Source organism: Neophocaena asiaeorientalis, unplaced genomic scaffold (assembly GCF_003031525.2).
Source record: "Neophocaena asiaeorientalis asiaeorientalis breed wild unplaced genomic scaffold, Neophocaena_asiaeorientalis_V1.1 scaffold91, whole genome shotgun sequence".
Classification (NCBI taxonomy): domain Eukaryota; kingdom Metazoa; phylum Chordata; class Mammalia; order Artiodactyla; family Phocoenidae; genus Neophocaena; species Neophocaena asiaeorientalis.
The window spans coordinates 13,674,506-13,701,888 of record NW_020173198.1 but is presented as its reverse complement, the minus strand read 5'-3'; the positions used below and the strand labels follow the sequence as shown (position 1 = coordinate 13,701,888).

At 43.8% G+C, this 27,383-nt stretch overlaps 2 protein-coding genes across 8 annotated transcripts in view; both read left to right on the top strand.

Annotated features, from left to right (window-relative positions):
- The window catches only part of TNFRSF17 (TNF receptor superfamily member 17), a 71,777-nt gene extending 57,736 nt beyond the window's left edge, over window positions 1–14,041 (top strand). Inside the window, exons 4-6 of one of the 3 annotated variants that reach the window (XM_024744294.1) lie at window positions 11,540–11,619; window positions 12,038–12,106; window positions 13,613–14,041. In XM_024744294.1, coding sequence (XP_024600062.1) covers window positions 11,540–11,619; window positions 12,038–12,106; window positions 13,613–13,902 — 439 coding nt within the window. In that variant the 3' untranslated portion in view covers window positions 13,903–14,041. Of the gene's footprint in view, window positions 1–11,100; window positions 11,620–11,974; window positions 12,107–13,612 lie in introns of those variants that run through there. The other 2 variants (XM_024744293.1, XM_024744295.1) reach the window with 2 other exon arrangements.
- Window positions 14,042–17,462: 3,421 nt separating this feature from the next.
- The window catches only part of SNX29 (sorting nexin 29), a 541,330-nt gene continuing 531,409 nt past the window's right edge, over window positions 17,463–27,383 (top strand). For all 5 annotated transcript variants that reach the window (XR_003003188.1, XM_024744175.1, XM_024744176.1 and 2 more), the window contains exon 1: window positions 17,463–17,565. Coding sequence is in view for 4 of the 5 variants with exons in the window: in XM_024744175.1 (XP_024599943.1) it covers window positions 17,559–17,565 (7 nt within the window). In the remaining variant the exon portion in view is untranslated. The remainder of the gene's footprint in view (window positions 17,566–27,383) is intronic.

Here is a 27,383-nt window from a genome sequence, read left to right as displayed (position 1 = left end):
TCAGCAGGCGGATTCTTAACCACTGCGCCACCAGGGAAGCCCCCTCAGTGCGTTTTGTACCCAAATCTCCTTCATGAAGAAACTGAAGTGGAGCAGTTGTGAAACACACACTTTTGCTTTAGATGTTTGAATGACTTCACAACAGGAATGGAGGAAAGCCCAGTCTCACTCTGCTAATTAATTCATCGAATCACAAATGTGTAGGTTTTAAAATTATTTATAGCTTAAGAAAGAGTATTTTCCCAAAAGTACAGGAGAGAACGTAAAAGTTCTTGAACTTGACAGGAGAGAGAAACAACCATAAAATAATTATGCCATCTCTTTTTCTAAGCCATAGGATATTTATAAATAATTTTCTTGGCATGTTAACTGATACTCTTAATCTTTTTGAGGTACAATATGTCTAGGTTATTAGACTCCATGTAATACCATTAAATATTTGTAGGTGATCATTGATTGGTGACGAGGTACAAATTGTATTAACAATGATCCTGATATTCACCCAGATGATGTGGAAGTTGTAGATTATGGAACTACTCAAACTTCAAAAATATTTATCAAACAACATGTATGACAAGCCACTTAGAGATTATTTCTATGTTCTAGGCCCTGTAATAATTGTATTATATAGATTGCTTTGCAATAGTCTTACAACAGCCTTATGGGGTAGATGTTGGCCCCTTTGCAGAGGCGAAGAAATTTGCTCAGGTCAGACATCTAAAAGGTGACAACAGCTGGAATGTAACCAGGCCTGCCCGATTCTAAATACTATGATCTTCACCTGTATACCACACTGACTTTATTCTATATGTCATTGGTTAAGATTTTAAATAAGGGACTTCCCTGGTGGTGCAGTGGATAAGACTCCGTGCTCCCAATGCAGGGGGCTGGGGTTCAATCCCTGGTGAGGGAACTAGATCCCACATGCATGCCACAACCAAGAGTTCGCATGCCACAACTGGGGAGCCTGAGAGCCGCAACTAAGGAGCCCGCCTGCTGCAACTAAGACCTGCTGCAACCAAATAAATAAATATTTAAAAAGATATTAAATAATTTTTATTTGAAATAACATGGTGCATAGATGGATTTTGTTGGATTTAAACCTAAGGTATCTCAAATTGTGTGCTACTAATAAATACTATTACTGTTCCAAGTACTTTACACTTAAAAAAAATCACTTGAAAATGCCTATATAAAATTTTATAATTAAAATAACTTTTTTATTATTGTAAAAGTAATATATATTTATTGGGAAAAATTAATTAATACAGACAAAAATAAGAATCACCCATAAAAGGATACTCAGAGATATGCTTTCTTAATACCTTGGAATAAAGTCTTTCATATACTTTTTTTTTTTTTAAATACATGGACTCCCGTATTTTTTTTTTTAATTTATTTTTATTTATTTATTTTTGTTTGTGTTGGGTCTTCATTTCTGTGCGAGGGCTTTCTCTAGTTGCGGCAAGCAGGGGCACTCTTCATCGCGGCATATACTTTTTTTTTTTTGCGGTACACGGGCCTCTCACTGTTGTGGCCTCTCCCGTTGCGGAGCACAGGCTCCAGACGCGCAGGCTCAGCGGCCATGGCGCACGGGCCCAGCCGCTCCGCGGCATGTGGGATCCTCCCGAACCGGGGCACGAACCCGTGTCCCCTGCATCGGCAGGCGGACTCTCAACCACTGCGCCACCAGGGAAGCCCCGGCATATACTTTTAAACTAAAATTTTAAATTTCATAGTATAAAACTTTCATAACATATGCAAAATAGAAAAGATATTATAATGAACCCTAGATACCCATTATCCAATTCAAAAAGCAGTTTCCCTTCATAAGGAAGGCCCTTGGAAATCATGCAGGGCTGCTCCCCAAACAATCCTGTAGGCTGATGGCCGCGTCGGTGACCCCTGGGAGATGCTGCAGGGAGCCCGCCTGCCTGACTATTCCAGCTGCTACTGCTCACCACTGCTTTCCCACTGAGACTTGGCTTCCCCGGGCTGCCCCAAGCCAGGCCCGAGCACGGCCAGGGGACTAGTGCATTGGGCCCATTCCTGTGAGACCCAGGACTCCTCCACGAGCAACTTTGGCTCAAGAACTGCCCCCCCCGCCCCGCCCCAAATCAGCGTGACCTTGCCCTGCAGCCTGAGACACTTGCTACCCAAGTCCCTTCCTTGCCCTTCTCCTTCAGTGGTGTTAGACCTGCATTATGGTCTGAAGGTTCTTCCCCCTTCTCTGGCTCCCTCCCTGTGTTCTTCACAAGTGTTTTCCCCCCTCAAAACCTGTTGCAATCTAATTCCATCTTGGTGACTGCTTCTCAGAGGGCCCCCGACTAACAGAGGAGTTTCTTTCCCCTGTACCCTCCACCCTCACTCACCTCCTTTCAGGCTCTCTCAGTGCCGTGCTTTTTCCTTAATAGCACTTTCACAATTGTAGGTACTTTATTTATTAGTTTCTTTTTTTTTTTTCTGTGTCCCCCATCAGACTGTAAACCCCGTTAGGGCAGGAACCACATCTAAAATGAACTCACTGGTGTACCTCGGTGCCTGGCATAGTGCCTAGTACGTAGTGGGCACACAATCAATATTTATGGAATGGGAGGATTTGTTTCTGCTTCTCAAGTCATCTAACGATGCAGGCAGCACTGTCAGCAAGCTGCGTCCTGTGGTTTTTGGTATTTACAGTGGAGACAAAAAGTGTCACGAGGAGAAGTCAGTGGTTGAAAAACAAGAAATCAAACTTCCCTGATATGATGAGTCTTAGAATTGCAAACAGTCAGGACGCCCTGGAAATCAGTGAACCCACTTTGAAAAGTTCTAAAGAGCTGTCATTTCTGATAGGGCTGAGGGATGGCAGGAGTTCAGAGGAGCAGGTCTTCAAAGGGAATCTTCTTGGAAAACTAACAGACGGCCTTGAGACTTGGCCCCATATCAAATTAGCCTTTTCATGTCCATGAGCAGACAGGCTTCTGAGGGATGTGCAGAGATCTGAGTATGAGGGAGAGATGGGAGGAGAAGGTCTTTGCATTGGAATCTGCCATCGCAGGATTCGCCCAGCAGGAATGCTTCCTTAGAACCTGGCTCTGAGCTGTTTCATCTCCTCCACCTCCCCTTAGCACAAGCCCAGACTCCCCCAGGCTCTGTTTCAAGTTGAATAAGAAACCAAATCATTGGCAGTTTATGAGTGCACCAGAGGGCCAATGTTTCTTGCCTTAATGTTTGCTGTTACTTTGTGTCCTTGTTAGTTTTGTGTTCTTTTGAGGTTTCTTTCATTTTGGACTGCAGTACACTAGCAGAAGTTTGTTTGGAAATATTTAGTGCTCATAAAGAAGTTTTCAGTGGTAGTAAAGAGGCAATGCTGCACAATGGTTAGTACCATGGCTCTGGACTCTGTTTCAGTCAGGATAGATGAGATTGTGTTGCAGTAACAAACATCACCCAGATCTCATTCATGCAACGTGTCTCAGGAGGCATGGGTTGCTATCACAAAATATCATAGGCTGGGTGGATTAAACAACAGAAATTTATTTCTCACCGTTCTGGAGTCTGGAAAGTCCAAGATCAGGGTGTCAGCAGATTTGGTGTCTGATGAGAGCTCCCTTCCTGGGTTGCAGTTGGCTGCCTTCTCCCTGTGTCCACCTATGACACTCGAGTGCTCGAGAAAGTTCTCTGGTGTCTATAAGGCATTGATTTCATCATAAGGGCCTCCTCTCTCATGACCTCATCTAAACTTAATCATCTCCTAAAGGCCTCACCTCCAAATACCATCATTCTGGGAGTTAGGGCTTCACCAAATGAATTTGGGGGCACAAACATTCAGCCCATAACTGGGTCAGCTGGGGCTGTGCTTCTATCATCCTCCCATTGGAACCCAGGCCCACGGAGCTGTCACCAGCTGGGCATTGCTCTTCAACATGGCAGAGAGAAAGAGAATGTGGTTGAATTAAGCACTGGCCTCTGTCTTCAAGTGACACATGTCCCTTCTGCTCACATTCAAAAACAAGTTACTCATCTATGTGTAACTTCAAAGAGGGGCATGGAAAGTACAATCCTGCCTTGTGCTCAGGAGAGAACTGTATTCTTAGGAACAGCTCCCATGATCACCAGAGTTACACAGTCTAGGTGTTGTTGTGAAGATATTTTCTAGACATGACTCACATTCAAACCAGTGGACTTTGAATAAAGCAGATTACCCTCCATAAAGTGGGTGGGCCTCATCCAATCAGTTGAAGGCCTTAAGAGCAAAGACTGAAGTTTACTCTCCCTCCAAAAAGTTTTGGCCTCAAGCCTGCAACATAGAAACCCTAGAATTTCCAGCTTGCTGCCTGGATTTTGGACTCAATACTGTAACATCAACGCTTCCCTGCATTTTTAGCCTTCTGGGCTCTGCCCTGTGATTTTTGGACTTGCCAGTTCCCACAACTGCATGAGCCAATTCCTTGAAATTTCTCTCTCTCTCTCTCCCTCTCATCTCTTTATCTATCTTCCTTTCTGTCTCCTATGGGTTCTGCTTCTCTGGAAAACCTTGACTAATACATAGTTATACCCCAATTATAGAGTTAACCCCACAACCTGTCAACATCCAGTCCAGAGCTAAGCCTGTTTTGTTGCACCGGCTCCCAAATCACCTAATCCAAATCCAAATCCTGTAATAAGAACTGTCTAACCTTCTCTAATTAAAGAAAGCACTAAATAATGATTCTCAAAATAATGTGTCATAATAAATAGCATGTACATCCACCAGAGTAAATGACATTAAAACATCTAGATGTTGATGCAGTATTGCAATGATATTTGAATTTCTGGAAGCTGTTTTTCTACTTTGGAAAAAGGTAAGGGTTTTGGACTGAACTTGTAGATTTCCTATAGGCCACTATGCCTGCTCTGTGCTACACATCAGACATCCTATAAAAAGAGAATGCTCACTTTTGCCTGCTACTCATTACCTTAGTACTAACCCCTTGCCTTAACCCATCTCTCAAACTTAAACATTCTGCCTTCCACCCTTGCAGTGCCCCTTTGCTTCATCATCCCTTGAAATTCTAGCATTTTATTAATTTATTTGAAATTCCAGCAATTAATGCATAATATTGGTTTCCTGACTTTGGTTTGGGGATGATCCCATTTATGTGGGGTCTCCCCCCGGTTATACTGCTCTAACCAAACTTGGGCAAACAACCTTCCCAGAGGTTGAATGGCTCTGAGCTTCCTGTTAATGATAACAAAATCACTAAAGTTTGCTGAGTACTTCCTCTGGCCCAGGAACTGTGCTCATAAATTATTTGCACATAAGTTTATTATTTTTTAAAATAAATAAATTTATTTATTTATTTTTGGCTGTGTTGGATCTTCGTTGCTGCATGCAGGCTTTCTCTAGTTACAGCAAGTGGGGGCTATGCTTTGTTGGGGTGTGCGGACTTCTCATGGTGGTGGCTTCTCTTGTTGCAGAGCACAGGCTCTAGGCGCATGGGCTTCAGTAGTTGTGGCACATGGGCTCAGTAGTTGTGGCTTGCAGGCTCTAGAGCACAGGCTCAGTAGTTGTGGTGCACGGGCTCCGCAGCATGTGGGATCTTCCCAGACCATGGCTTGAACCCATGTCCCCTGCATCAGCAGGCGGATTCTTAACCACTGCACCACCAGGGAAGTCCTGCACATAAATTTATGAGTTCTAGAGATTATCTTAATCCTGGCAACAATCCCAGGAAGTTGATATATTGTCAAGGACATTGTTACAGATAAGGAAACTGAGGCTCAGAGAGGTTAGACCACTTGCCCAAGGCCACACAGGATCCACTGTGCTGAAGCTGGGCTTCAGATTTTTCTGGCTCCAAAACGTGTGCCTTAATCATAATGCTGTGCCACTCTGCGGGCAGGATCTGGACAGTTCTTAGTGAATCATTTCAACTGTAGGTTCAAAACAACAAGATTAAAGAGGTGTATCAGACAAGGATGGTCAGGGGAGCTAAGCCACCATGAGTGGTGCAGCGTAAGGACATATTGTAGGAATCAGACCTTCCACAATTGTGAGAGTTGCTGGGGAGGTGAGGACCAGAGGAATCACCGACCAGTTGATCTGAGAAGTCGGGAACATCCAGTTGCTAACAGAGGGCTGTGAGGGAGAGCTTGTACAGTTGTGTGTGGCCCCCGCCTCTATGAATCAGCAGGTAAGCTGATGGCAAGATGGTGGGGCTGGGGCTGCTGTTGTTCAGCAGGGCCAGCAGGTGGGAAGAAGAGCTGGATGTAGAGCAAAGGAGAATGAGGATGTACCTGAACCCATTAGGCATCTTTGTGACCATCTGTCACTGCATGTGACTGTGATGTCCTTCGGAGAACAGTGGCTGCTGCTTCCCATCCGCTTTCCCAGTCTCATTCATGTTCCTCTGTTGGCCAGCTCTATCCTGGAGCCGTGCAAGGATGGGGATTCTGGGAGACACAGCTCCCACAGTAACCAGGTAGCACAGCGTAACACAGAGGTTATTCAAGGAGGTCAACAGAAGGCAAGGATTGGATGTGTAGTCAAGGGCCTTGTGATGGTTAATTTTATGTGTCAGTTTGACGGGGCCCAGATATTTGGGCAAAGATTATTCTGGGTGTGTCTGTGTGGGTGTTTTTGGATGTGATTAGCATTTGAATGTGTACACTGAGTAAAAGTAGACTGCCCTCATCCAGGGAGTTGAAGATCTGCCTGACTATTGAGCTGGGACACCAGCCTTTTCCTGTCTTCAGACATTGAAACATCAGCTCTTTTTGTGTCTCGAGCTTGCTGGCTCTTGGACTGGAACTCACACCATTGGCTCTTGAGCTGGAACTTCAGACTTGGACTGAAACTACACCATCGCTGTTGACTTTCCTGGGTCTCCAGCTTGCCAACTGCACATTTTAGGACTTCTCAGCCTCCATAATTGTGTGAACCAGTTTCTTAGAGGAAATCTCTTTCTCTATATATGTACATTCTGTTGGTTCTGTTTCTCTGGAGAACCCGGACTAATGCAGGTCTAGATTTCCCTCTCCAAGTGAAAAAACTACTAAAGTCCTGGGAAGAACTTGTGTACTGTTGGTTTAGAGTTAAGAGCTGAAAGGTCAAAGTGTTCTGGTGTGAAAGCTTGCTGGTAGTTTAGTAATTTGGATAAAGGATCTTTTAAATGGATGGAATTTTCCTTGCAGAACACGCTAATGGCTTTGGAAGTTTGAGGCAGCGTCTCTTCGCTTCTTTAGAGCGTTGAGTGACCGCTGAAGCTTGATGCTGACTTGGGGATTGGTTTTCCTCCCTGTTCTTTCTGTGTAGAGCGAGGTCAGACCCAGCACTCTTTTGGTGATGTTATCACATCAACAAACTTTATCACGAAACTTAAAAAAAAAATCCTTGCTTTAAAACCATGCTACTTCTGTTTTACTGTCACTCTGCTAAATCCCCAAATCACAGCCTTTGAGAACTGGAGGAAATTGTGGAGATAATCTGGCCTGATTTTTCCCAAATTATGTTCCATAAAACATATATTCCTAGATGTTCATAGGTGGCCCTTGAAAAAAGGAATTCAATGACCAAGTAGGTTTGAAAAGACTGCATACATTCTTTCCCTTTTGGAGAATCCAAATGCACTTTAATAAAATTTGAGATGCCTCTTAGACTTGAAATGGATGTACCAAGTAGGCAGTTGGTAGATAGGTTTGGATTTCAGGGCCAGGATTGGAGTTAGATATATAGATTTGGAAGGTAACATGTTTCAAACCATGGGAGCAGGGAATTCCCTGGTGGCCCAGCTCTGCGCTTCCACTGCAGGGGGCATGGGTTTAATCCCTGGTTGGGGAACTAAGATCCTGCAAGCCACATGGCATGGCCAAAAGAACAAAAATGAAAACAAAGCAAAAAACAAAAATCAAGCAAACAATAAAACATGGGAGCAGATGAGATGATGAGGGAGAGTTTAGAAGGAATTAGTGGGTGAGGGCTGCAAGTGCTGCAGCTCTCTTGTGACCATGAGGAAAATACCTGGGAATGGAGCCGAGACCCAGAAGATGGCATTGCTGAGGCAAGTGACAGAGAGAAACTTGGTCAAAAGTCGAGGTACTAAAGCTGATTTTACTGTTGGACTTTTCAGCAATAATACCAGTAAATTCTTTTTGAACTTCAGTGTTTATGTCAGTTCTTATGGAAAGAGTCCTGACTAGTATGACATCTCCCAAATCCTTTTGCACACTTATCTCTATCTGTCTGTGTTTCCCCACCTCCTTCCCTGTCATGGAGGAGAAGCAGCTGACCCTAAGATGCCAGAATTCACCAGTCACCCCTAACGTGAGGAGCAAAGGGGAAGGCCCTCAATCAGTGTCTGTTGTCGACACTTCAGGCAAGAGTGGAGGAATTAGTTAAGAATGGGATAAAACAGTTAAGGATTTTATTTTTATTTTTGGATTGTTAGCAACCAACCCAAACTGACTCTGGCTAACTTAAGCCAAAATGGGATTTTATTGGAAGGATCACAGGTTTTCCTCACAGAATCAAAGAGAGAGCTGAACAAGCTGAACAGCAAACCTGGGGAAGGGGAGGGACCAGAGCTACCCTGGGGAGTCTCAGCAGGATGGCATCACCATCCTCTCTGGGCCGCCCATCTATTGATGTGGTACAGCTCCAAGGCCTGCGCTCTCTGGTTCAAGCTTGAAACAACTGGGGGAGAGGAGATGCTTGTGGGGAGAGAGCCTGAGGCAAGATGAAGCCTCCCGGCCTGATCCCTGGAAGCCCACCCAGCACATCTGAGAGGCGTGGCAACATGCCAGGAGATGTCTCAGGTGACCTCTCTGAGGATGGAGCCATTCCTGGGCTTCTCCAAGATGCCCGAGGCCTACAAGGGATTAAGAGCAACCTCGGCAGGCCTTCACTGCTCGTAAGGCTCAGTGAGGGTGCTGGGGAAGGGCTTCCTTGGTGCTTTGGCTTTCAGGCCTCACACTGTCTCAGACTTTGCCCATCACTGGTTTCTCTGACTTCTTTAATCTTTACTCTTCCCCCCTTAGCCTATGCTCTTCATCTTTGGGAAACTTTTCTTTCACTCTGCTCTTTTCCCTCCTCCAAGCTCCCCAGTTGCTGTAGACTGAATGTTTGTGCCCCCCCACCCCAAATTCTTACGTTGAAACCTAATCCCCAGTGTGATGGCATTTGGAGGTCTTTGGGAGATTATTAGGTTATGAGGGTGGAGCCCTCATGAATGGGATTAGTGTCCTTATAAAAGAGACTCCAGGGAGATCTCCTGCCCCCTCCACCATGAGAGTTTATAGTGAAAAGACAGCTAGCTCTCTGTGGGCTCTCACCAGACATCAAATCTGCTGACACCTTGATCTTGGATTTCCCAGCCTCCAGAACTGTGAGAAATATATTTTTATTCTTTGTAAGCCACCCAGTCTATGGTATTTTGTATAGCAGCCTGAATGGACTAAGACACCACCCTTTAAAAAAAATGATTCTTATTAAAAAATAATCATTATTATTAAAAAAGTTATTCAAGCAGTACCAAAGATTTTTCAGTGAAAAGTAAGTTTTTAAAATTTTCTTCCACCCTGGACTTTATGTCTCTTGCCAGAGGCAGTGATTATTATCAGTCTCCTGAGTATCTTTCCAGATGTAGCATATGTTTATATCTCTATATATAGACCCTACATATTTTATTTTGTAAACACAGGAGAGAAGATTATAAACACACTGTTCAGTACCTTGAATCTTCCACTTGGTGATGTATTGTTCATATCAGAGCACATTGGTCTCATTCTTTTTGATGGCTGTGTCATATTCTACAGTGGATTCTCCACTGATGGACAGGATCTTGTGAATACAAATGATGTTGCAGTGAAGGTCCTTCTACATGGGACTTCAGGCACCTGAGCCAGTACATCTGTCAGAAACAGTAGTGCTTTCTTTTCCAAGAGATATCGAAGCTCAGTTCTGGTTTCCACCAGACTTCCCAGGCGTGGCCCGTGGCCCACCTTGGCTACCTCCTCTTTCTCTCCACTCCTTAAATACCTACAATATGCCCACTGACATACTCAAAGGCCACCAATGACCCCCTTCCTTAATGCACCACCTCTGACTTTTCTGCAGAATTTGACCCTACTTCCTATCCTTCCTGAAGCTCTCCTTGCTTAGCTGATAGGAGGGGTAATCTTTGTCCTCGCCTATCTCTCATCATGCTTTTCCTGTGTCCTTTCCTGTCTCCCAAAGGTCACCATTTGGCAGGACCGTGAGGGCGTGGGACCTGCTGGGCCAGCCCTTTCAGCTCCTGGTTGTCCCACCCAGGGTGTCACACCCACCCGTTGACCTCACTGCCTGGACCCTAGAGGAATGTAAGATTTTGATTTATTTCTCAGTATGGTTAGAAACAAACGCATGTGATTCCATTTATGTAAAAAGGAAAATGCACCTCCCTATATATCTAACTACTTATCTGTCTATCTATCCCTCCATCCACCTACAGAAATCCTCCCAGGAGTTGGCCAAATAGAACACATTGGCAATAGCACAGAGAACGCTCTCAATACTCTGTAATAACCTTTATGGGAAGAGAATCTGAAAAAGAATAGATACAAGTATATGTATAACTAAATCACTTTGCTGTACACCTGAAACCAACACAACATTGTAAATCAACTATACTGTAATATAAAATAAAATAAAAATTTAAAAAAATAACACATTGGCAGGCCTGTTTGCAAACTCTGTGTGATACACCAAAATACTAACAGCGATTATTTCTGGATGCTATGATTGTGGATAATTTTTCTACATGCTCAACTGTTTTTTTTTCTAAAATTTCAACAATGGAACATAGATATTAATAATATATTAATATTCATATATTATTATTGTGTCCCAAACCTATCTTCCCCCCAACCCTCTTGCCAATTTAACTTTTACCCTAGAAATTCCTATTTGTCGGAATTCTGGGACTCTTCCTAGGTTTAAAACCTGGTAGGCATGCTTCGTATTCCTTCCCTCTCATATTCTATCTTCCTACTACACTTTGTGGTTATTCGAGTGAATTTCTATCTCCTCTGTTAGATTTTTAGTCTTAAGGGACACAGACCTTGTCTTATCTCTCTCCCTGGGGCCCATCACACAGCACAGCTCACAAACAGATGCTCCCAAAATGGTTACTGAACCTTCTGCTTGATGCCTCAGGCTTGTCGACATCCTGCAACTGTCACCTGCCTGAGAAATTTCCTCTATAAATAAGCAGTTTCTGTTTCAGGTCTAAACCATAGCCCTTGCTACATATGCCCCATCTCTTACCCCACCCAGGCCTCAAACTTAGAAACTGGAATTAGTGTTGGTATTCAAATCCTTAGCCATGGTACAAAGAGTCAGCCCCCATAAGAACCAAGTCATTGATGTGAAGTTCTTTTTTTCCCTCGACATTCTAGCAGCTGTCATTACATTTGCTGGGGAATTCTCGACGAGATTTTACTTGTCCTCCCATGCTGTTCTTTCTGTGGTTTCCTTGTTTCTTTTTGCGATCCGGTTCCAGATGGCTCAACAGTGCTTCCAAAATGAATATTTTGACAGATTGCTGAATGCTTGCAAACCGTGTCACCTTCGATGCCCTAATACCCCTCCTCTAATATGTCAGCGTTATTGTAATACAAGTAAGTAATACTGCTCAAACAATTCCTCATTGGTGTGAAGTCTTCTCTCTGTATTGACTTTATTCAAAGAAGAAATATTACGGGGAAGGTGGTGATATTTTCTGGATCAAAAATAGGAAGAAAATTAGGCAATCATTTAAATGCCAACAGGAACGAACAATTATTCAGAACTGAACTCAATTTTATTCTGCAATGTTAACAACAGAGGTTTTTTTATCAGCTCTCCTAATTAAGTATGGTTTAGAATTTAAAAGTCAATGCTGAGGAATGAGGGGAATTGGATTGCAAATAATCTTTACTTGATGTGGTTATGATGTTATCAGTTCATTATTTCTCTGACATTCTTTTAATTCAGTGAAAGGAACAAATGCAATTCTCTGGACCTGTTTGGGCCTCAGCTTGATCGTTTCTTTGACAGTTTTCGTGTTGATGTTCTTGCTCAGGAAGATGAGCTCCGAGCCATTAAAGGACGAATTTAAAAACACAGGTTGGTTTGATGGTTGATCTTTGAAATCTGTTTCCAAGAGGTGGCTATGGTGAATTTCAGTTCCTTTTCTTTTTTCATGTTGAGTATCTCATCCGGTAAGGGCCCTTTTGAGTATGTTAGGTGACAGGTTAAATGAACTCTTGGAAGAAGCGAGCTTTCTTTTCGATTTTTACACCTTCTTTGCTGATGTCCTACAATGTCAGCCTTCCCCAACATTTTTTCTAATTACTCTTTTGAAGTACTGAGGCTTCCTTGGGAAACATCCATCTCTTTGACAAAGTTAGCACATTGATTAAACGTCATGCTATCAGAAACAGCTAGCCAGGTTTGGTACTATTGGGAAAAGTATATTTGGCAAGATCCGTGGCCATATTTTCATACAAATATAAGTGTTGTTTGCTTGAGTGAACATTTTACTGCGAAAAATGCTAGAAATGAATCCCAGTTGCTCCTGGATTATTTAAACAATCATCTCAAAGATTTTTATCTTTATTAAGCAGTAGAGAACCAGTCCCAGAGAAGTGGATGTTCTACTTAAAGGCTTTGTAAGATAAAAATATTTCAGCACCTTTGCCCATGATCTAATTCCCGAACACTTTGCAGCCATTGCCCTATTTCTTTATGCATGTATTTTCCATGCATAATCTGTAAAGCATCCACCTCATTTGCTTTCTAGTGCAGTAAAGGGAGGGAGATGGCTGTTCCATATGATTGACTCATTTCTCGTTTTCTGCCTGGGGTCTGAAAGACAGGTGGGGAGTGACTTTAGTGTGACGTTTTGGAAGATGGAGTTACACTGCAGAAGGTTGAGGAAGTAGTAAACGTGCCTTCATAGACATATATGGGGATGTAGTGGAGACTCCTTCCTTCTGTGATCATGACAGATTCATTTAAAAAAAAAAGTAATCTGCCACAAAATGCTCTGTAAGAGAAGCATCTTTACTGTGAATTCTAAAGTGTCACCCAAGACTGATTTTGGTGTGCTGTAACATATGGTAATTTGTCATTTCACATGTGTAAAAAGGCTCAGTACCTTAATGCATCCAAGGGCCAAGTGCGTGAGAAATGAACACAGTGGGCTGCTTGAGGCTTCGGCGATAGGGGAGCCCATGCCCTGCTTGAAGGAGACAGGTGCTATCGACTCCCAATTGTTTCCATGTAGGAATGTTGGCTCCTAGTGGCCACATTTTGTTTTCTTAAAAAAAAAAAAAAAAGAGGCCAGTTGTCTAGATTTGTATGTAAAGTCTCTTGCTTTTCAAATGTGGGCCAATGTAAAACAGACAAGCAAACACTTAAAAACACTGTACGCCCTAAACCAAGCATGTCTTTGAACCCAATGTGGCCCATGGTCTGTCAGTTCATGACTTCTAGTGTAGGACCCACTTATTTGTTCTGTGGGAAGAGACACATCTCACGTTGCTTTGATCCTGGATGTGTGCTGTTAAGTCTGGCACAACCATGTGCCCTGAAAAGTTTAGGTTAACAGTTCTGTTTCTGCATAATCAGGACCGGCTCTCCAGAAGGATGCGAATGCAGACCTGTATGAGAGCAACGATGGCGGGACTGGTGCGGAAACTCTTCTTTCGAGAGGCCTCGGGTACACAGTGGAAGAATGTACGTGTGAAGACTGTGTCAGGAGCAAACCAAAGGTCGATTCTGACCATTTCTTTCCACTCCCAGCCATGGAGGAAGGTGCAACCATTCTTGTCACCACGAAAACAAACGACTACTGCAACAGCCTGCTAGCTGCCTCGAGTGTCACGGGGATGGAGAAATCAGTTTTCCCAGCTAATTAACCATTTCGATGGTATAGAGCTACTTGGAAAATCTTTTGTCAGAAGAAAAGGATGATGTATCGGATCTTTTTAGGATGATTGTACTTATCAGTGGATGATATGGCTTTTTGTTCTCTAATTCTGGAAAATCTTTGTTAGATATATTTTTCTACTTTACTGTTGGGAGCTTAGCTGTGGAAACTTCCTTGGTTTCATGATTAAATTGACTCACTGAAAAGAAAAAGCACTGCAACGTGTAGATTCCATAGTCACACATTTCTGTGGCTAGACCACTTCTCTCCTATACATGTACACATACATTTCATGACAGACTGGATTTCTTTTTATCGTTAAAGGAAAGCAAGGTTATCCTATGTACTTTCTAACTACAGGAGAAGCCTAGAGCCAGCCACACTAATTCAGTGTGCAGTGCATGGCCAGTTCCTGACCTTGTGAGCTTTCAGCTTCATGGAGGCATCAGGCATTATTACAATCATATAAATAAACATGTAGTTGCAAACTGTGATAAATGGGTACTAGGTATCGTTTTTGCATCTACACGCAGGTAATAATAATGATAGCTAGCACTTATTTACCCTTATTAATGTGCTAGGGGTTGTTCCAAGTGTTTTACCTGTACTAACTCATTTAATATATACAACAAACCACAAGGTAGGTGGATCATTATTATCTGCATGTTACAGATGTTGACAGAAACTGAATCAGAGCAAGATCACATAGCCGGTAAATGGCAGGGCCAGATTTAAACCCAGACATTCTGATCTATTCCCTTTTTTCTCTTCACATCAATTTAATTCCATTTCTGAGTTTCCTCATCTCTTTGGGCTACAATCTTAGCCATTATTGGGAGAGGGCTGCCTTCCTTGGGTTGTGCAAAGGTCCTGAGCTGCTATGGAAAGGGCTGTGCAATAGGCAGTGCCCTCTGGTAGTCTGTTGACTTTGATCATTGTTAAGATGCCCACTGGCACCACAGCAGAGACCCTCAAGGTCTTGGGGCTTTGTGGCTTTTGTGTCAGGTTTGGGGTATGGAGAAACTTGGTGGGAACTTTTTACCCACTCAGGGCCCATTATGGCTCCATTCCAGGCCTTTGAGGGCCATAGAAGACAACGCAGTATAGTGGTGAAGGCACTGGCTCTTGGAGTTTGACTCCAGACTCTATTCCTAGGAAGTTATAGACATTGGGTAACTGTGAGAGTTACTTAACCACTCTATGCCTCAGTTTCCCCATCTGTAAAATGGGGATAATTATAGTATCTATTTATAACGTTGTTTTAAGGATTAAATGAAAATATACACACACATACATTTATTATTTATTTATTCCCATGAAAATTTCTGGTTCATGTTAAGTGCTTTGTGTTAGTTACGTTGCCATCATGGTTTTTATTAGTGCTTTGAGGTCTAGTCTCTTTGAGGGCAGGCACACACTCCTTTTCTGTTATATGGCCTGGGAATATTCCTCCTAGTTTCTCACAAGCCTTCTTCCTTCTCCCCTCACCCCCCTCAATGAGTTTAGATTTTTTCAAAAGCCCAGAAGAGCTGCTGACCTTAGGGTTTTGATTCTTGGTCCTCCAGTACCAGGCTAAATCTCGGGAGGAAGGAATTACAATACTTAAAGGAGGGTGGCTGGTGGTGGAAAATGTAAAGCACCCTCTACAAGTTCAATAACCTATCCCATCTCAAGTGCCATGAAGAAAGGGTACAGGGCGCTAGGAGAAGGTATAACACGTATCCTCATGACAATTCCATGAAGCAAGTATGTGATGTCTCACCAAAAGTTACAGAGGCAGACAGACCTAAACTAGGCTTTCTGCGGGGGAGAGGAGGGATTCAGACACACTGACTCTTTAACTAGAATAACAAATTAGCAAAAACTACAAAGTACAATTTTGAAAATGGGGAAAACAACCCCCCAACCAAACACACAAGTATTTTCATTTTTACATTCTATCATAGTCCCTGCACATGGCTGTATTTTGACTTTGACAAAATTGTAATCATGGTGTACAGACCATTTTGCATGGGGCTTTGTTTTTTTTTGTTTTTGCCAAACCGTGTGGCATGTGAGATCTTACCAGTTCCCTGACCAGGGATCAAACCCATGCTCTCTGCAGTGGAAGCATGTAGGCTTAACCACTGGACACAGGGACGTTCCCTGCATGGGGCTTTTTTAAACTTATTCTGTTATCACTGGCCTTTCCTTGCATTTCCATAACCTTTATAATTAGCACTTTAAACTACGAGATTCTTTGTGAGGTGGGCCATGATTTGCTTATTCTTCTGTAACCTGGCTTTGGTGCTTTTCATTTTTTCTCTATTATAAATAATGCTGCAGAGTATCCTTCTCCAAAGATCTCTTGATTTCTGCTGAAACCAAAAGGTAAATTTCCAGGGGCCAGAGAGTATGTGTTGAGAGGCAATGTAGTAGGAAGACCATGGGGATGTGGGTCATGCAGAACTCGGCTGGAATTCTGGCTCCATTTCCCCGTGGGGGCCTCAATTCAGTGTTTTGTGGATCAAGACTTAGGAGTGGATCAATCGTCTCAGTCAGCATTGAAAAAAAGAAAAGGCGAAGAGAATACATTACCTACAGAATTGTTTTGTTAAACAGCTTCTTAAATGTATGTATTTGTGTACTGGGTTGTGGTGTAAAATGCATTTTCTTTTACTCTGGGTTGTGGGCAAAACAAGTTGGGAAAACACTCCTTTAACCTTTCTGAGTCCCCTTTCCCTTATCTGTAAAACGGGGCAGTAACTTGACCTTCTTTCAAACACGACCCATCTACGTTCACACCACTGCCACCACCCTAGCCCCAGGCACTAGTATCTCTCGCCAGACAATTGCAGTGGCCGCCTAACCAGCTGACCCTTCTCCACCCTGCCCCACTACAATTCATTCTCAACCCAGGAAGAGGAATCACCTTAAAATTCACATTGCATCACTCCCCTACTTAAATTCTGTAAAGATTTCGCATTCCCTTATCTCCTTAGAGTTAGGCAGGAAGTCCAACCCATTCACCGTGGCCTGCAGGGCCCTCCACCCACCTCTTCAATCTCCTCTCTCACACCATTTTCTCGCTCACCCTTTCACTCCAGTCAACCCCTCCTTCTGGAACACCCTTCCCGTCGATCTTCCCGGGCCGTCTCCCTTTTACCATCCAGGTCTCTGGTCTCTAAAGTCGTCTCCAGAGAGTGGCTCCCCGGGACTGCCCACTTCCCCTGTCCCCACGCTTTGGCTCATTCCTCTCTTAAAATTTCCCCGTTCCGCTTCTAGCGCTCTCTGGAACCGCGTTGTTGTCTCATTTCTCGTGGCCACCGTCCCGTCTGGCTCCCCGACAGAGGTGTGAGCCCAGGATGGCAGGGAGGCGTCCCGTCCGGTCCCCGCCTTGCGTATCGCGAGGCGTCGCTGCGGGGGTCTCCGGTCTGCCTCGGGCGCCCAGCAGCCTCGGCTTGTGTAGCATCGCCCCAACTCTGCCGCCCGGCACGGGTGTTTACGTTCCGGGTCGGGGGGCGGGGCCGCGCCGGCTGGGCTGTACTTCCGGGGCGGGGCGGCAGGCAGGGCGGGGCGCGCCGTCTCCTGGCCTGTCTGGAGGGCGGCAGCGGCAGTGGCGGCAGTGGCGGCGGCACGGCAGGCACCGGCCCGGGGAGCGGCACCATGAGCGGTGAGTGGAGGTCTGGCCGCTGTCACCCGCCCAAGCCGCCCCGGCTCCCGCCGCACCAGCTGCACACTCCGGCCCCCGAGTCCCCGCGTCCCGCTCGCTCGCGGACCCCGTCCCATCGCTCCCAGTTTCCTGACCCCCATGTACGCCCAGTTCCTGGCTTCTGGTCACCTGCACTTTTCTGGCGTCCCCGGTCCAGGCACTCCTAGTCCCTTGACTCCTGTCCATCACTTACAACCAGCTCCTGGACACCTGTCCCCCAGATCCCCCAGTCCCTCCCAATCCTCCGACCCCCCAGTCCAGTTACCGACCCCCAGTTCTCAGACCTCCTGTGTCTCAGTCCCTCCTAACTCCTAGACTCCCTGAGTCCCAGTTCCAGTTACTGATCCCCCTGCTCCCCAGTCATTCCCACTACCCAGGCCCCTGGTCCCAGTCACGCCGATCTACACACAGGCAAAGAGTGTCTCATTCTTAGTTTGCTGCCCCCTGAGCCTTGTGTCCCCCGCTAGCTCTCGGTTTCAGAGGACGCTTGGTTCTCCTCATTTTCCCTCTCTGGTTCTGCTTCTTGTATTTTGGTTATTTTTTCATACTCCAGCTCCTTCCATTTCTTTTCCTAGCTCATTTGAGGTCTCCCTAGTCCTGCCCGGCAGCCCTTCCCCTCTTGTCCAATGCTGAGCTCATTTGGGGACCTCTGCCCTTCCCAGTCCGACCCTGTCCCTCCCACTGTGGAGTGGGGTGGTTTTGGTGGGAGGCTTGAGTTATGTGTGGACAGCTTGCCTTCAGTGTTTCTGAAGTTTAGTCCCTAGACTTGGACGTGTGTTCTCAGCCCTTTCCACTCATGAGGTCCGTTGGTGTTTTGGTGCTAAGTCATTCCTGGCTGTAGTATGTAGAGATGGGAGTGACTCAGGGAAGCCTCGCAGCTGCCCTGACTAGGATCTGGATTTACTTAGGAAGACCCGCCTACCCTCCTTCTGCCTGTTTTCCCCTCACTGTGGAATAGCCTCTACAGAATCCTTGCAACCAGCCCAGCTGGCCCTGGCCTTGGACTCAGGCATTTCTGGAGGTTGAGGCAGGGTAAGGTGAAGGCCATGTGTCTCTCTTCATCCTTAACTTCTAAGTTAACTCTGTGGATCATTTTCCATAACTTAGGTGCCTTTTGTTTTGCTATTCATGAGCAAGATTTGTGAAATTGATGGTCCTGATGCGGGAGCTGGGGAGGGGGGTTTTCCTGGGAGATAGTCCAGCTTCTGTTGTCAGATGATTTTTGGCCTCGCTAGAGTTTCTGGTCCTTGAACATTAGTGATACCACGACAAAGATGCAATGAACTCGTTTCCACCCAGGAGGTAATACAGCCTGGAATAAGTGCAGACCTTGGGGGCAGACAGTTTGGGTTCAAATACTTGCTCTTCCACATAAACCTGTGTGATCTAGAGCAAGTTGTCTGCTGTTGTGAAGTCTCAGCAAAATGAGGATAAATAATAGTACCTGCATCCTAGGCTTGTTGCAATGACTAACGTTACTCACGTAAAGCAATTGGTACTGTGCTCCTTACGTGGTATGTAGTCAGGAACGTGAGAGCTGCTATTGTTGTTTCTGTAAGGACCCCTGTGGGGCTCAGGTGGGGTTGTTTTCTGGCCCAGCTCTGGGAGAAGGGCTGGGGTAAGAACGCCCTGAGAAACTCTTCTTTTTAATGTGGCTATGGAGTCTGCCTTGAGCTCACAGTTCTGGACCATTCTCTCTACTGTCTTCATTGGGAGCAAGTGAAATTGACAAGCCAAGGGAAACCGACCAATGTATACTTTAAGGAGCAACTTAATATCAAAACTAAGGAAGTTTTAAAATTCAGTTAAAAAACCCATTAGGTTTAAGGTTAAACAAATTACAGAAGGAAACCAACACATGGCTCTTTTAGGAAAAACCATGAAGGATGAAAGACTTCTTTTGGAAAGATTGTAATTGAGGCAGAAAAAGTGGTTGCTGAGGATTGGAAGGGGAAGTCCAAGGTATTTTCCATCTATGGGATTAATAATTGGCACATAAAATAATGTGGCATGGAAATATTTACTCTCTTTTGCTTTTTTTTTTAAAGAGAATTTCAAGCAAAAAAGAAAAGTGGAGAGAATAGTTTAATGAACAATTACCAACTCATGACACTTCACCCATATACCTGTCTACTTCCTACCTCTCTCCCCAGTTTATTTTGAAGCAAATCCTAGACACCCAGCAAATCCTATCATTTCTTCTTCTTCTTTGTTTTTCGCTGCGTTGGGTCTTCGTTGCTGTGCGCGGGCTTTAGTTGCGGTGAGCGGGGGCTACTTTTCGTTGCGGTGCGCGGGCTTCTCGTTGCGGTGGCTTCTCTTGTGGAGCACAGGCTCTAGGCCCGCAGGCTTCAGTAGTTGCAGCACATGGGCTCAGTAGTTGCAGCACGCAGACTTCAGTAGTTGTGGTGCGTGGGGTCAGTAGTTGTGGTGAACAGGTTCTAGGGCACATGGGCTTCAGTAGTTGTGGCGCACGGGCTCAGTAGTTGTGGCTTGCGGGTCCTAGAGCTCAGGCTCAGTACTTGTGGTGCACGGGCTTAGTTGCTCTGCAGCATGTGGGATCTCCCCAGACCAGGGATTGAACCCATGTCCCCTGCATTGGCAGGTGGATTCTTAACCACTGCGCCACCAGGGAAGACCTGTAAAGTTTTTAAAAAATATTTCTCTCTAAGATATAGGGACTCCTTTTTTAAAAAGCATAACTCAATTCCATTATCATACCTATAGGAAATGAGCAGTAATTCATTAATATCAGATATTCAATGTTAAATTTCCATGATTGCCTTATAATTTTATTTTATAGTGTATTTTTTTTTTGGCCACGGTGCGTAGCTTGCAGGATCTTAGTTCCCTGACCAAGGATTGGACCCAGGCCCTGGCAGTGAAAGTGCTGAGTCCTAACAACTGGACTGCCAGGGAATTCCCTATAGTGTATTTTTAAAAGTCAGGGTCTAAATATGGTTTAAACAATGCAAATTGGTTTGTCTTTTAATTTTTTTAGGTCTCTTTCTCTCTTTTTAAGTTTTTTTTTTAATGTTTAACATATTTACAGAATTGTACAAATATCACCATAATAAATTTTAGAACATTTTCATTACTCCAAAAAAAGAAACTTCATACCCATTAATAGCTGTTCTTCATTTTCTGTTCCTTCAGCCCCAGGCAACGACTAATCTACTTTCTCTCTCTATGGATTTGCCTATTCCGGATATTTCATATAAATCAAATCATACAATATGTGACCTTTTGTGTCTCTTTTCACTAAGTATCATGTTTTTAAGATTCATCATGTTGTAACATATATCTGTACTTCATTCCTTTTTGTGACTGAATAATATTCTGTTGTATGGACATTCCACATTTTGTTTATCCATTCATCATTTGACAGACATTAACTTGCTTCCACTTTTTGGCTATCATGAATAATGCTGCTGTGAACATTCATGTACAAGTTTTTGTGTGGATAATATGTTTTCATCTCTCTTGGATAGATATCTAAGAGCAGAATTGCTGAGTGTGTTTGAAGAACTGTCAGACTGTTTTCCAAAGCAGCTGCATCATTTTCCATTCCTGCATCATTTACAGTACTGTAAAAAGGTTCTGGTTTCTTCCCGTCCTCACCAATAGTCTTTTTGATAATAACCATTCTAGTGAGTGTAGAGTGGTATCTCTTTGTGGCTTTGCTTTGCATTTCCCTAATGAGTAATAATATTGAGCATTTTTTCATGTGCTTGTTGGCCATCTGTATATTTTATCTGGAGAAATGTCTGTTCAGTTTCTTTGTCCATTTTTTTTTTATTGGGTTTTTATTGTTGAGCTGTAAGAATGCTATATAATTTCTGGCTACAAGTCCCTTATCAGATATCTTTACAAAAAATATTCTCCTGTTCTGTGGGTTGTTTTTCACTTTCTTGATGGTATCCTTTGAAGCACAAAGTCTTTTTTTAAACTATGGGTTCCCCTTTCATCTCCCTCGTTTTTTTAACCCCCTTGCCATCTTTTTTGAAGGAAACAGTTTATCCTGTTAGGTTTCTTTGTGGGATTTTGCTGATGGAATCCTTTTGGTGTAGTTTGACATGTTTCTCAGTTTCTCACGTAGCCTATAATTGGCAATTAGAGTCTGTTGTGTCTTGCAGCTGAAAATATTGGAGTGGAGGCAGAGGTCAGATGGGTGCAAGGCCAAATACATTAAGTGCAAATAACCAGGAAGTGGAATGGTTAGGTAATGCATGCACAAGATAAATGGGCATCATGGGGCCAGGAACAACTAAGATGACCGTTAATAGGGGAGTGGACAAATATATGTGGTATGGTCACATGATGGAAAACCTCAAAGATGTTAAAAGGAATAAATTAGATTTATACACATCATCATGGCTATATCTCAACATTAATGTTCTCTAAAAATAAGCAAGGTACAGAATTATATTTAAAATACATACCTTGATGCACATCAAAACATGCACATAAAACAATGTTTATGGATTCATGTATGTGTGTAGAAGTAAACAAATTGCTAGGAGGATGGATACCTGCCGGATGCGGGTGGTTGTTTCAGTGTGATGGTGTGATGGTTTACTTGTTTCTCTTTAAAGAATCCAGTAGGTGGGAATACTTGATTATCAGCCTCTACTAGCTAAGGAATTCTGATTTTCAGATAATGCTTTTGCTCTTACTGGGGAAAATAGGACTTGTAGAGTCAGAAAGTCATTATGATTCTCAGGCACTGTCTTTGGTAAGACTTTATAGTTGAAGCTACTTGATGCTCATTTCCATCAATAATTACTCTGTCACGAATCCTTCTTAAGTTAGAAAGACCCTGAAACCCCCATTTCAAGGCCTGGGGAAAGCCAGACCCAGAGAGGTCAAATAATGAGTGAAGCAGACAAGCTCTAAGGGCCTGAAACACCAGAGTTGGGGGCTTAGTGGGTAATTTACTGCTGTGTCTTGTCTGATGTTTAGGTTCATTTTGGCAGCTTTTTTCTTATTCTTGTGGAATGTTGAAGGTCATGATTTTCTCTATGGCATTGACTGCGTCATCTCCAGCAGTGGCTTGTATTTGGAGTAAAGGATCAGCTGATGGTGGAGGGGGAGATAAATTAGGAGTTTGGGAATAACATATACACTACTATATATAAAACAGGTAAACAACAAGGACCTACTGCATAGCACAGAGAAATATATTCAATATCTTATAATAACCTATAATGGAAAAGTATCTGAAAAAGAATATATATATATATATATATATATTCTTTGCTATATACTTGAAACTAACACAACATTGTAAATTAACTATACTTCAATTAAAAAAAGAAAATTTCTTTTATATATATATATGCCAAATCACTTTGCTGTACACCTGAAACACAACGCCGTAAATTAACTATACTTCAATTTAGAAAATGGTTAAAAAAAGAATCAGCTGAAATGAGTGAATGGAAAAAAGAATAGCTGTGGTCATTCAAAGCAGAAAAAGTGATGATATCACCATTTTTCCCCCCAGTGAAGGCACTGGGCTGATCTGTTATGGCAGATTGTAAGAAGAAACTGTTCCACTGTCAGCAAACATTTGACTGCCCTCCTCTCTTGTGAGCCAGTGGCAGCGGACTCAGTCCCACTGCTCTCCACTCTCCCACTTCCCAGTTGCATGGCTCTGCCTGGGTGACCAACAGGAAGTCAAATGCTCAGAGGTCTTAAATTTTGGAACTAAATTCTCTAAATTCTGGCAATGTGAACATAATCCCAAATAAAGCACCTCCCGTCCTGCTACCGTCTTGCCTGCACACAGGCCATGCATTCTCAACGGGGTGATATCACCCCTGCGGGGGAGAAACATCTATTCTTGTGTCTGAAGCACAGATATGCATGATGTACGATATATCTGTGGTATTAAAATTTCATGGCGGGGGTGATTAAGGAAAAAATGTCTAAAAAGCATCCTGATGGAGAATGAGAAAAAGCTTGAGAAATGTTGACATAGGCTGAAGTAATTTCATCACTATCATGTAAATTCACATTTTGCTTTTACCCTTAACATTTCTGGATAAAACTTTATCATATTGCTACATGGTCTTCACATTGATCACTTTTATGGACTTCATAATTCATCAGTAATCCATCATTACACATATGGCATAACTTTTAAATTACTGACTTGACTTGTGGAAATTCATCCCCCCCTTTTTTCCTTTTTGTTCCTATTATACATAATGATGCAGTGAACATTTTTGTTCAAGGTAGTCTTTCTTCCTTTTGATGATGTCTTTAGGATGATTTCCCTGAAGTAGTGCTGACATGAAAGTGTTGATGGCTCTTGATTGCTCTTTCCGCCAAAGCAATTGCACCTGTTTAAAACGCTACCAGTGAGGGGCTTCCCTGGTGGCACAGTCGTTAAGAACCCACCTGCCAATACAGGGGACACGGGTTCGATCCCTGGTCCGGGAAGATCCCACATGCCGCGGAGCAACTAAGCCCGTGCACCACAGGTACTGAGCCTGCATGCCACAGCTACTGAAGCCTGCGTGCCTAGAGCCCGTGCTCCGCAACAAGAGAAGCCACTGCATTGAGAAGCCTGCGCACTGCAGTGAAGAGTAGACCCCGCTTGCCGCAACTAGAGAAAGCCCTCACTCGTGAAGCAACGGAGACCCAACACAAAAAATGCTGCCAGTGAGAGTGAGGCACTGGTAGCAGCAGAGCCCGGCCAGAAATTCAGGGTTCAACCTTCAGCAGTCATTTATTGGATGACAGTTGGGTGCATCTTCTTAGCAGAGGGCTGTACTGTCAGTGTTTGTTGAAGGGAATTGAACGAATGTACCCAAAATGTTAGAGTAATGGGTACGTTAACCAGGACTCTTCCTCCCACACACCCGGCTGTGCCACGCAGCTTGTGGGACCTTAGTTTCCCGACCAGGGATCAAACCCGGGCCCCAGCAGTGAAAGCACCGAGTCCTAACGACTGGATCGCCAGGGAATTCCCCAGGACTCTTTTTTCAATTGCATGTGGCGGAAGCTGATTCCAGCACACTAGGAGATTAAAGCATCTTGTGCTGGAAAGGTCTAGGGATAGCCTGGCTTCAGCCCCAGCTGGTGCTTAGAGTGTCATCAGGACCACCTTTCTGTCCGGCTTGCAACTCTCAATACTTTCTGTTGGCTTCACCCTCAGGCAGCTTCCCCTCCATGGAGGCAAGACGGCCACTAGCAGCTCTTGGGTCACATCCTACAATGTAGCAACACCCAAGCGGCAGGCCTTTTCCAGTTGCTCCGGCAGAAGTCCTGGGGCTGACTCATAGTGGTCTGGCTGGCCTCGCGGCCATCCTGGAACCAACCCATCACCGTGGCTCTGGCTGCCCATGCCTGGATCATATGCCCAGTCCAGAGCCCAAGGGTGGCATCTGTCCCACTTGTTGTCTGGATGGAGGATGAACTGAAGGGGGAGGGTGGCGTCTGTCTCACTTGTTGTCTGGGTGGAGGATGAACTGAAGCGGGAGGGTGGCGTCTGTCTCACTTGTTGTCTGGATGGAGGATGAACTGAAGGGGGGAGGGAGGGCTCTTGTCATTTGGTGGGGGCGTGGTCAAGGAAGACCTTGCAGGGAAGGTGATGTCTCAGCAGAGACCCGAGGGAGGCGAGGGTGACTCCTGAGCAGCTGGACAGGTGAGGATACCTTTTGCTGAGATGCGAAAGGCTGTGGGAGGAGCAGCCTGAGGCCTCCAGGGGGAGTGAGGACCCTTTCCCAGCCTTGACTTATGCTCACCCATCCAGAAGCCCTCAGAGGCCTGTGCTCCCCGGCTTCCCACGAGGGGGGAAACTTGCCCACTGGCACCCCGTTTCTCCTTGCCTGTGACTGCATAGTTTGGAATCTGCTCTTTCCTCCTTCACCTTAAAAAAAAAAAAAGCAAAACCCCCAAATGACATTAAAGACTATTGTGAAAACAATATACCTATAAATATACCTTTCTAACATATTAAATATTTAGATTTTTAGGTATTCCACTTCTGTCTATGTTCAAAGCATACGCATTTTACCTAATTGCATTGAGTCTACATTTGAATTAGTGTTTTCACTTATTATAGCATTTACCCATGTTCCTTCTCTTCACGATTATTTAAAAATGCTGCGTAACGTTCCACTAAATTGACATGCTGCAGTTATTTAACCTTTCTCCCGTTGTAGGAAAAGAAAGTAAATTCCGTTTATGATGTTCTAGGATGGAGTTGGCAAGCGTTTTCTGTAAAGGGCCAGATAGTAAATATTTTCTGCTTTGTGGGCCACGTAGCCTCCATCCCAACTACTCATCCCTGTTGTATAAAAGCAGCACGGGCAATACGCAAGTGAAAGCGTGTGGCTGTGTTCCAATAAAACTTTATTTAGAATACCTGCAGTTTGGGGGCTGTAGTTTGCTGACCCCTGTTCTAGAACACTGTGGGAAAAATCTGCACCCCTGAAACCGTGTTTAGGCAGGCACCATGTTGCAGTGGAAAAACACTTTGCCCTCAGGCAGTCCTGGATTTAACTCCCATTTGAAGAACCTGAGCGAGTTGTTGAACTTCTCCGACTCTTAATTCCCTCATCAGAAAATGGAAGTGGAAGTGAGTGATGATGGTACAATGCCTTACTCAGCACCTGGAAGACAGAGAGACTGGTAAAGAAGATACTTATTACTTTTCTCATAATCCCCACCCCCGCACCCCGGCGCATTCCTCCTTAGCTTAGTTTTCTAGGAGCCAGGAAGGTGCTTTGATGTTCTTGTAGTTTTTGGTATTCCCTGCTCATTGGTTTCCAGGACTCTGCACTGGTACTCATTATCCCTGGAGCTTTACGAGCAATGGGGAATTTCATTTTTTTAAAAAATTGAGGTATAGTTGATTTACAATGTTATGTTAGTTTCAGATGTACAGCAAAATTATTCTGTTATACATATATATGTATTCTTTTTAAGATTCTTTTTCATCATAGGTTATTATAAGATATTGAATATAGTTCCCTGTGCTATACAGTGGGTCCTTGTTATCTACTTTATATGTAGTAGTGTATATCTGTTAATTCCAAGCTTCTAATTTATCCCTCCCCCTCTTTCCCCTTTGGTAACCATAAGTTTGTTTCCTATGTCTGTGAGTCTGGTTCTGTTTTGTAAATAAGTTCATTTGTATAATTTTGTTTTTAGATTCCACATATAAGTGCTAACATGATATTTGTCTTTCTCTGTCTGATTTATTTCACTTAGTATGATAATCTCTAAATGTATCCATGTTGCTGCAAATGCCAATATTTCATTCTTCTTTATGGCTGAGTTGTATTCCATTGTGTATATGTACCACATCTTCTTTATTCATTCAGCTGTCGATAGACATTTAGGCTGCTTGCATGTCTTGGCTATTGTAAATACTGCTACTGTGAACATAGGGGTGCATGTATCTTTTCGGATTAGAGTTTTCTCCAAATATGTGCCTAGGAGTGGGCTTGCTGGATCATATGGCAACTCCATTTTTAGTTTTTTAGGGAACCTCCATACTGTTCTCCATAGTGGCTGTATCAATTTACATTCCCACTGACAGTGCAAGAGGGTTCCTTTTTCTTCACACCCTCTCCAGCATTTGTTATTTGTAGACTTTTTGATGATGGCCGTTCTGACCGTTGTGTTTCCCCGGAGCTTTGCCAGCAATGAGGAATTTCAGTTTAAATGTTTCTTGGTGAACTTAGTAGTTATACAGTGGTAACATGTGGTGGTTGATTTGGTAAGCTTATAATTTGCATTTCTCCAACCATGAGGGAAGATACACT